General features: G+C 36.4%; 1 protein-coding gene across 1 annotated transcript; it reads right to left on the reverse strand.

Annotated features, from left to right (window-relative positions):
* Nucleotides 109-2,141, reverse strand: LOC110263877. Its single transcript, XM_021105758.1, has 7 exons — nucleotides 1,533-2,141; nucleotides 1,267-1,438; nucleotides 1,106-1,192; nucleotides 875-1,012; nucleotides 683-801; nucleotides 521-593; nucleotides 109-450 (listed from the first exon to the last, which is right to left on the reverse strand). The coding sequence occupies exons 1-7, from the start codon at nucleotides 1,964-1,966 to the stop codon at nucleotides 349-351; spliced, it is 1,125 nt and encodes a 374-aa protein (XP_020961417.1). The 5' UTR covers nucleotides 1,967-2,141; the 3' UTR covers nucleotides 109-348.

The raw sequence follows: 11,799 nt of genomic DNA on the forward strand, positions 1-11,799 counted from the left end.
AATTGCTTTATAAAATTAATTTATATCTTTAAATTACACTAACAAAATAATAAAAAATAATGAGTTCAATTTATGTTAATTTTTACTTGGAAGTGATTTTGAAATGTATGATCCAAACACAGAATTAGCATAGACACAAAACACAACAATCCATAACATTTTTAGAGTGCATCTATACTCCTAATACAAGATAACAACATAACAAAGCATGACAAACTGAGCTGATACTAGTAGCATTGAGGTTTCAATAGATACATAACAAAGCATGACAAACTGAGCTAATACTAGTAGAATTGAGGTTTCAATAGATGGTTTGCAAAAAAAAAAACTAAAAATCCTAGCTCTGAGCTAAGATGTAGAAGTATGGTTGGTTATCCATTGTGTTCGCTCGTTGAATGGAGCCATTAACAAAGCAACAGCAGTGTGCAATCTGACAGCATTTTCCTCCATCTGCATTTTGTAGGACAGGGAGGTTTCAGTAATACAAATAATGATGATACAAAATGTTATAGCAACATACCTGAGGCATCAGATTGCGTTGGAAGGCGCCACCCATGGCCATCCAGTTGAGGACCCAAATAGCCGAGGTCTCCCTGCAGCGATATATACCAGCATTAAGTCATCAAAAAAAACACCACAATTCTCAAGGGTTAAAGTAAATGTTTATAGGCAAGGCATATACCGTGTCTGAGCAATAGGAAGGCCATTGGCGGCAGCAATTCCAGAACATGTAATACATCCTGCCTTGGTGGAGAAGTCCTCATATGTGGACTCCGCAATGATTGCGGCCACATCGTCTCCCTGATTGTTTGAAGCAATTTATTAGATTTTTAAATGGTCAGTTATTGGGCGTACTTGATCATGAAGGTCTTACCAACTTTCTAATGAACGATTTTCGCTTCATAGCCTCAACCTCTCCCATTGATGCATCCAAGTAGTACAGCATGCCCTCCCTAAATGCAATGACCATGAGGTACCAGAGTCCGGATTCCTCCTTTATTGGGAGGTACACCTGTTGGTAACAAGGGGTGGGCATGAACTAAATGCATAATATTATGACATATGCACGAAGAAAAACCAGTAAAGCAAAAAGTAAAGTATTTACATAGTTAAGGGTGACAGATGGCTTCATCCATGTTTTTGAATAGTCGGCAACTAGTTGCTTCACCGATTTTCCTTGACGAATATCTTTCTGCATAAGAGACATTTGGGTCAGCGTCTATGCAATAAGAACTTCTTGGTTGAGTTAAATGGTAATGTGAATACCGAAAATGAAGGTGGTAGACACCAAAAGGTTGGCCCTTCCATGCAATTGTTGTACTTAGTCAGCATCATTGCAAACATGTGGAAGATGTTATCCACTGGGATTGCTCCTGGTGTTAGGCTCAACAACTCCTCCCTGGTGAGTATGAAATCTCCAAATTTCACTAACTCCTCCCTGCATGAAACAGGGTTTTAGGAGTCCATCTCCTTCAAATACAATTTTTAAAGTTGTACAATATAAGGTTAAATTTAAGTAAAAAAGAGCCTACATTAGATTTTTCTGGGTATCAAATGCATAGCTTGCGGCCCATCTTTGGGGTTCCGTCAAAGAATTTTCAGGCGGCAGTTTCATATGGCCAGGGCTCACGTGTGTCAAAGGAGATTTCTCCATGACGCTACCAAAAACCTTCACCCTGTCACCACAACCGTCGTTCGGCCCACCAGTGTCACCAGAAAAATTTCTTTCAGGCACAGCCCTTTGTACGAGACTAGAGGGCGTCGACAAAGGACTCTTTCCGTGGCCCCTAATTGATCCATTTTTTTCCAAGTCTCCACGAGGGCTAAACCTTGGCTGATGGAACATCATCGTTGGTCGTCCGATTAGGAGGGGTGGAGGCATCTCTGTGACTCCCTTCTTCCCATTAGAATTAACCCCACTGAGGGCTGGAGAAAGAGAACTGGAGCTGAGGTGTAGCCCATTCATGGTTGTGAAATTTGTGCCCAATTCGTGACTAACGACCGATGAAGCCAGAGTCTTCCGTGTGGCTCTGTCGCCGATGCCCTAGGCACATTAAAGGTTATCTTAGTGAAGAAGATTCTATGCCAATATACAGAAAGTACATTTTTTTCCTGATTTGAACATATGCGATATTCTTTTTTTCAAGGGTTGTTTCGGCCAGGGAGAGTTCATGTCAGTACGACCCATTGCATTCACTATCACAATTTTAACAACATAATTTCAAATAGATGTAAAAAAAATTTGTAATCCTCAAAATTAATAAGTAATAATTTTGTATACCAAAAAATCTAAATTTTTTAACATAAAAAATATAAAAATTTCAAGATATTAAAATATCACTATAATGAATAGGTAAAACCGACCATATTTAAGTTGCTGAGAAATGAAATCTTTTATTCTATACATAACACATTCGTTTGTATTTAATCAATTATTAATTTATGTCTTGCCAAACTCTTAATCCATGCAATGGAGACACAACAGTGAAGTGCTAAAAATCTATTTAGCTTCCTTATTTGATAGTCTCCTTTTGAACACCAAAGTTATGAGCAGTGACCAAATATCGCGACCTTACCTTCGACGCTGGTCTGCGTGATACACTTTTGGAGTACCTAGATCTTTTGGAACTGCATCCTCCGCGCGATCCACCAACTGGAGCCGGCTCTCCTCGTCAGATATTGCAAGGGGTATAGTAACCTTCTCCACAATCTTGGCACTTGCAATCTTGTTAGTAATCTCTTCAACACGGAGCAACGTAGTACACAAAAGCTCCATGCCCACCTCAATCTTGGCATGATGGGTTTCAAACAAATGAACTTTCATGGCTAACATATCCACCGCGGTAGCAAGGTCCTTAACAGCAGTGATGAGCTCTGAGTTGCACGTAGCTTTAGCCTGAAATAATGAGGAAACATGAGACAGTTCTCAGCATCATTTATTTGTATAATGACCAAGACATGACATGTTTGCAAAAAAATTGTGCTTACACTATCCGACGGCTGTGTGCATGTGGTTCCTTGGGGAATTTCAGGCATTTCAATGTCTCTGTTTGTTACGGAAGCATCGTCGTTTCTGGATATGAGTGAGTGGACCTCCATGGAAGACAAGTAAGGTAGGTATAATATGCTTGCTTCACATTCTCTTTATAAAGGAAAAATATTTTAATTTTGATATGTGCTCTGTTTTCTAGTGGTTTGACATTTTTGTGTTGTCAAATTTTCTTTATGATGCCTATTTTAAACCTCGTATAGGCCAGAGGAGCAGCATTGCCATTCCCAGGTAAGCGAGTCATCAATTCAGGATAAAGAGGCAGAAAACAAGTTACCGAAACCATCTAATCTGTCTGCAGTACTTTGCAAATGTCAAAATCCATCCAGTCAAAGTAGCTGATCAGAGGTTAATATCATCTATCGAGGGGGCAACCCAAATCATGATAAGATTTATTGTGTTTGGAACTTACACCGACTGCTAACGAATGGTAATTAGCCTTCAGTTTCTTAATCTTTCTATAATTTAAGAAGAAAAAACATTAGATTATACGCCTTAATCCATCCAAAATTTTATACCGGCAAAAGACACAAAAGCACAAATCCAAGATGCAGGCACAATTTTGTCTCTTTAGGCAGAGGTTACTTAGGACTGTGCCAACTAAGAATCTTTTTTGACGTATACCAAATTGTTACTTATGAAAGTATGCAAAATTTTTATTAGTTTTTAGTTAATAAAACTCTAGTAAAATTTAGTTTAAATTTGTTTTTCTGCAATAACCACAACTTTTTATTAGCGATAAATTTTATTTATTATTGGATTTTTTTGGTGATTAATTATTATTAGATTTGAGATAATGTTACTTAATTTTTTATTTTTTTAAGTTAAACTTATTAATTTACTAATTTATTTTATTAACAGTCATAAGGATAAGTTTAATTTTTTAAATGAGTAAAAACAAATAAGAATGATATACATAATTAGTAAATTTGTTAATTTTTATAAACGGTCATGAGGATAAGTTTAATTTTTATTAACCGTCATGAGGATAAGTTTAATTATTATGGAACTTTTTATGGTTTTATTGTTTGATTTGTAGAATCTTTTCTCTTTTTTTTGTGTTACTGAATGATTATGTACTCTATCATTAGAATTATTACTTGTAATATAAATTATGGATTCTGTTATAAAAACTAAATTCAATAAAGAGGAGTACCAAATTTTATACTATATTTTATGTTGTTATCTTTTTATAACATGAATTATTGATCCAATTAGGCGGAACTAATTAAACAAAAAATTAATCATGAATAATAATATTACAAATAATTTATAATTTCATTATGAAGACTACATCCAGTAAAATAAAAGTAATTAATTTTATGCCATGTTTATTATTGCTATGTTGTTATTATATAAATAATTGATGTAAGTAGGTGAAACTGATTAAAGAAATAATTTTCCTAAGTAATAATATTAGGAAAAAAATAGCATACTAAAAAAGGTTATTCCGAGTATAAAAAATATAGCATATAAGAGTATAAAAAACATATTATATAAGAGTACTAAAAATATAGCATATAAAAATTACTAAAATATTAACCAAAGGAAATACTATAAGATAATTAATAATTATAACCAAGTTCCCGGATAAATTTAATACTAATACAGCCATCATCATTGCATAAAATATTACGGTTACAAACCACACAAAATAATACGAAGTAGTTAACAAATTCTAAACACTGCTGCCAACTTTGGGTCATGTTTCATACCCAAAGGAGCTTATTTAGGCCATGGACTTATCACATCCCATGGAGTGAACTATAAATTTAGTCCATCTGAAACCACGACCGTAAAAGACTTGGTAACGATACCAATGTATGTTCATTCCTATACACCGCCGTGCCAATCTGCAGCCCAAATCCTCACCAAATTTCCAATTGCATTGAATGTTCCTCCAGCAAGCAAAACAGCAGTATTCCCACGCAGAATATAATCATCAAGCTGGAGACGTTATCAAAAAGTATAGCTTAGGCAACTTTGTCTGCTACTTTGCATATATATATATATATAAGAAACTATAACATAAAACACATATGCGTTGATGGTCAGGTAAGTTATGTTACCACTCCACTTATTTGTAATGGGTTGAAATTTCCTTCAGGGTGTAGCCATGATATCACCCAAGAAGCAGAGTTGTTACTGTAATGGTCAACAGAACTATCATCGTATCAAAAGATATTCCATTAATGGGAACTAATGAAATTATAATTACTATGAAGAATAACCTTGTATTGCAGTTGGGGATTCCTTGACCTCTACGGATTGGCCAGTCAGGAAGCTTGCTAGGAGTGTAAACTGCAGCAGGTCCATAAGCTGGAGAAGTCATCACCTCATGAAGCCTCCCTAACTGGAAATTAAAAACCAACGACTACTCTTAACCACAAACTCTTTGTTCTATGTAGAAGACACACAAACAAACTATTCATCCCTTACCATTGTCCGCATAAGTTTCTCCCTATCAGTGACCATGTTTGGCTCTGGCCACGAGTCCAATAAGTAAGCACATTGGTTAGGGAAGTCAATGACCATACACCACCAGTGCATGAAGATGTCTTCTACGGGAACGAATATCTAACACAGGAAAAAATTATTCAGGAAATAATTATTGTTTTTATTATTCACAAAGCAATGCTAGTTTCAAAATAATTATTTCACACTCTACATGAAGACTAGCTACTAATATTCACTTGACATCATATAATATATCGAATCCATGATAAATATGAGCTTCCAAATTCAGAGCATCCTAGGTTGAAAATAAGCTGTTACTCACATGATCAAGATATCTGCTTGGTTTGACCCAGAATGGGACATATCTTTCAACGAGCTCCTCTGTTGATACACCTCGGATCACATCATCCTTATTCAAAACACAACACATTATCAGAACTCCATGGATAATAGTCCAGTTAGCGTTGTGTTTCAACACATATCTCTAACATCACTCACAGCAAATTTGGGAGGAAGATTCCAGTAGTGTGCATGTCTCAGGTGTTGTATCGAGCATGCATTCCGCATCGCAACCATTTCAACAACCCTGGCATCAATCTCACGGCCGGGCACGAGAGATTGAATTTGACGCCTGGTCAGGCGATATTCGCGCATCCTAACTAGGGTCTCTCTGCATGAAATGAGCCTCCGATTAGTGGTGGCTTCTTTTAATAAAATGAAGGGGTTAACAGATGATATAATAAAATTCAACTAGGTTAGCTACACATAACTTACTCTAAAGGGTGCCCATCAGAAAACAAAAACTTGAATAGCACAGTATCAGCCCGATTAAGGTCCATATCATGATGAGGCTTGAAAGTCATCTTCGTACTCTTCTGCCACAAGGTCCCACAATCAACAACTGTGAAACTTAACTTAAATGCAGCCACAACGACGACATGAACAAAACTTACTCGAATGACTTTAGAACAAGAAGCTCCTCTGGAACGCTTGGCAGGGGCTGATGCAGTTCCCCTTGGTGTATCAAATAGCCTTCTATTCTTTCTCATGGGAGCTGTTAATTGACCGCCTCGTTCATCCTTGTCGGAGTCGGGAGCAGTCAAGTTAGCGATGTCACTAGCATTAACACCCCACTCTGTTGGATTCCTTGGAACATTCGGGAGAGGACTGTCAAGAATGTATTCGGACATGTCTTCATTTAGCTGTGACGACAACAGAAGGCTGCTGCCATCTCCATCACTCTTCGAAGATACCTTTCCATGAAGTGAATACTCAGGAGACCTACAAAAGAGACAACCACAACATCATACAAGAACGATGTCACCCTAGTTTATCTACATGAAGCAATACTACTCAACTTATTATACATGAAAAAAAATTACACCTATTAGGAGCGGCCATGCAACTCTTCAACGTTTGCATGTGTAACTATCACAATATTATGAAATAATGAAGGTTGCAATACCAGAGGTTTATGTTATAGTATATATAACATGATTTTTCCACCATATATTTTCCCGCCAAAGTATACTTTGTTGTTAACATCTTTTGTCTCCATATACAGACAAAAAAAGCCAGAGCAGACCTCCCTGTGTAACCTCTGTCCATGGACTGTATCAAACAGACAAACTTTTACTTAATTCATAGCAGCTTTATGAGGAGCCTTAAGATATTTATTTAAATATTTGTCATACCATGAAAGAATTAAATGGTCTCATTAACTATTCAACCTAACTACACCCTTCATTATCCTTTATAAGAACGGAAAGTTCACCAAGGAAGACAATTCCACAAACAATTTGCATCATATCTTCACCCATCATGGTCAGACAAAACAAGAAAGTCTATGTGATTTTTCGTGGGAAAAACCCAGGAATTTATACAACTTGGCCGGCATGCCATGCACAAGTTGATGGGTTTAGTAGTAACTCATACCAATCCTTCAGAAAAATTGATGATGCAAGAATAGCATGGGCTGAGTACATCTCCCAAACCATGGGAGCTCAAACTGAATGGGAAGTTGAAGACCACCTCCAAGGCAGTCTAATAGAAGGTGCTGCTAAAGACCACACTAAGTTCAAGGTTCCTCATGCAGCAATTGTTGATGGCTACGACCCTGTCTCCGATCCACCACTGCCAACAGAACAAGATTTGCTGCCTAAAAGTCCTCTACTATCATGGGGAACTAAGCTTCCACGTAGATCTGTTAACGCAGCTGTCATTTTCTTATTAACCATTACTTTATTGGTGCTTTACCTGGCCATCCTGGTAAATTTACAAGTAGAAAATCCATTTAGAATTTTATTATTCCAACTTGTTATAGTTAATTGTGAGGTTTAAGTCTACATCCTAAAAAGTATTGTGTATTAGCCTTTATTAGAATTTAAGCCTGTGTAAATATTATTGAAATCTTGAATCTTAATTCAAGTACCACATAAAGTTATTGACCTGAAAACATCATATGTCATGCCAAATTTGCTTGTGTCACCGCAATGACAAAAGTACTCTAACATAATTCAAGTTATAATAAAATCCCTGAGACAATGACACAAAACAGAATCCCTTTATATTTCACAGAAAATGCCAAATGCATTCAATGAGGTTGCCTCCCAATACAAATATAAACATGCTTCCAAAGTCTGATTCACTCATATCCTCAAAACAGCCTTTTCAATGAAGCATACTTTAACCCTTTGTCAAGAACATAAGACAAATTTTAAAGTACTCATTACTACACAAAAAATGTACTCACTATCGCCAGGTTCATAGTAGAATATTAGCACAAATACTACTATAATATAACTCTAATTTCAATAATTAATTCAACACCAACACAAACTTACAACAGAATTAGCTAGTCTACAATGCCATACATAACACAACTAAATTTACTAAGCCATACTAAGCCACCACCCTCGTCCTTAACTACACCATAATATATTCAACCAAACACAAGTTACGGAGATTGACCTTCAATGCGAGCGTTCACTGCAGCTTCATAACTAGCCTTAAGCTTCTCGTAAGCATCCTCCAACTGCCCGACCTTAGCCCGAAGTGCATTGTTACTATCACGAAGAAGCTTAACTTTTGAGTAACTGTAGTCTTTAATCTCCTTACCGGTGATATCAAGCACTTGACCAAGCATCTCCATTGCTGCATCTTCGCGGGCAGCCTTTTCCACCATAGAAAATCGTCCCTTGGCATTTAATTCAACCTCATATGGTTCACCGGGAACCACCACGGTAAAGCCATAGAATGGGCCTTGGTCTCTCAGATATCTCTCCTGCTTGAAGAAACAAGGAGTAGGAATTTCAGAATCATAGCAAAGCTTCACCAACCAATCCTCCATGCTATTCACTATAGCAAATTCAGCATTCAGCTCCTCTTGTGGGATGACGGGCAGCCCTGTTTGAACAACAGCAACATCTTCACACTAAAATTCCAATAAATTCAAAAAATGTAACACCAAAAAGAAACACACTTACAAGAAACACTTGGACGGCCAGAGAAACTTCCACACTCTGAGCCTCCTTTTTGACCACACACAGCATCGACCGAACCACCCATCATTTCAAGAGTTGCACATTTCTCAGCCATAATGCACCGCAATCTTGCATTGAAGGCCAACACAGCTTGTTGGTAACTGTTAAAGCCATGGACTTCTGGAAAATTGAAATCACGAAGTTGCTCCCTAGCGTCTTCCCAGCTCGTGAAAACACCCGTGCGAGTGCCCTTTGTCACGGCAAAGAAAAGATATCTCTGCATTGGGTCTTCCATGCTTGACCTACTATACTGTTTCTTTTCTCCTGTAATGTATGTATTGGTTAGAGGCCACCTATTTTATAATAACATTTTTTTGGATTGGGTTTCACAGCCCAGCCCAATAACTTACTTATTATTTAAAACAACAACATCCAAGGTTTTGAACCAAACAAAACCATTTTATAATAAATAAATAGATAAAGTTTAAATAAATGTAATCAAACATATTTATAATTTATCGTGAACCTTGAAATTAAATAGAATTTCATCAACTAAAATATTATGAATTCATCAACCGGCAACTTCAAGAATGAGATAACAAAGTTACAATAAGTGCTTTTTCATTGATATTATTTATAAAATATATATATATACATATATAAATTATCAATCAAACAGATTATATAGGGGAGTCACAAACGGAACAAAGACAAAAACAATTATATATTAATAACACAACAACTTAACAAATTAACAAATGATATCAAATTATAAGACACAAATAATTAACAAGTTATAACAATTACAATAAAAACAACCTCAACATGAACTCAAAATCAGATTCACAATAACAATTAACACACAACACCACCACCACAACACTATTAGCAACAACTAAAACACTGTAACAAAGTGACAAATACCCCAAAATCACCATTGCTGTCAATAATAACTTGATATCTGCTTGCTCAAACAATGAAAGGCTAAGTTTCTATACACATAGTGGTAACTACCATAGACGGAAAAGTGAAAGTTTCCAAACAAATACTTAATCACAGCTTAAAAAAATTTCACAACCGAGCATAAATCTCGCATTAATAACAACATAACAATCATAAACCAATTAAAATAATATTGAATAGTAACAGTACCTTCCAGTGCACAGAGGTGACGGAACACAACAGAGGGCTGAACCAGATAGAACTAGAGAGGAGTTGGCCTGGAGTAGAGGATAGACGAGCACGGCGGATCTGGATCAAAGCAGGGTCGAATGTGCAGAAACTGGAGCAGAGGACCCTTCGACGGAGGAACGATGCCAGACGACTCCTGCCACCGTAGAAGGACGCAACACGAGCGTCGCCGACGCGCAGTAGGCACGCCGGGTTCGAGCAGATGCCCAGATGCCAGTTACGCGGCGATGGCTTCACCAAGCATAACGGCATCAGACGACATCTTGCTTTGCCGAGGAAGTGAGCGTCGACGGCCATTCTGATAACGTGCGTTTGTCGAACGACAAAGTGGAACCAACGACACGCTGACGACTCGGATTCCTCAACGCCACAGACGCCGGCCATCTTTGCAGCGGTGGTGTAGAAGCCTGGTTTCATTTAGTGTTTAATGAACCACATACAATTCTTTTTTGGGTTACAAGCATAAACAATCAATTCAAATCTACAAACATTTTATTCTACATCACAAGCAAAAATTTTTTTCCCAGCCATGTACTAGAAAGTCTAATTCTTTTTTTCTTTTCGGTACTTAAAAGCCCAAATCTTAAATCTACCTAATTCTTTTTTGTTCCGGTAATTAAAAGGCCAATTCTAAAATCTCTCAACCATTCATTTTACTCCAAAAACCATAAACTGCAAAGCCCAGAAACCATAAATTGCAAAGCCCAGTTAAAACAGGCCATCTTTTTAGACAGAATAAAATAATATTACCTGCAAAAAAATATTTACATGCTGCTCATATACTAACCCTATATCATATTTTTACCACAAACACTCCAGCCACATATATAATTAACAGAAAATAGGATCTCTACAATTGCAGGTTTCTCCATTTTTTTCTCTTTCTGCAAGCCTGTCCCAACACCGCCACGTGTTAATTTGCAACAATGCCACGACATCAAAAAGCAAGCGGCGTCTGAGATGCCCCTCTAGAAGGGGCGCTTCCTAAAACTGGCCCATAAATAGTATATACAGTATTACAAAGAAAAGATTATTCTTTGTTCGCAATTTTCTTGCTTCTTTCCTTTTTCAGTAAAAAATTTCCAGATATAAAGTATTGATGATATCACGGACGATATAGGTAAGGATAACATTCAGAGTTCCTCTAAAATGTGTCGAGATATCTTTGTCCATATTAAGAATTTTTTTTAACTAAAAATAGAGAGACTCAAATCTACACTTCTTAAATGAGTATATGAAAAATTATGTCATTTGAAATATAATTTATTGGGATATTATGAATTATTAGATCCCATTAAATAAATAAATGTATCTATAAAATAAGTTTATACTAAAATATTGGATATGATTTTTAGCTGTGTATGTGATTCAAAGTTCAAACTATGACTTGGAAGAAAATGCCACACTATGATGCCGGTCAACTGCGACGGTTGCTAAATACCGCTATCTGCTACGTCCTACTCTTTATTCAACATTTAATTTGATTTTTTTTTTTGTGTGTGTGTTTATCAAATATTTTAAATTTTTTATTTTATATTTTTTAAATTAAATATTAATTTTTTTTGGATAGATTAGACAATAAATTGTAGACAATCACTTAAAAAAATTTTTATTAAGTAA

The sequence above is a fragment of the Arachis ipaensis genome, chromosome B06, assembly GCF_000816755.2.
Source record: "Arachis ipaensis cultivar K30076 chromosome B06, Araip1.1, whole genome shotgun sequence".
In the NCBI taxonomy this organism is placed as follows: domain Eukaryota; kingdom Viridiplantae; phylum Streptophyta; class Magnoliopsida; order Fabales; family Fabaceae; genus Arachis; species Arachis ipaensis.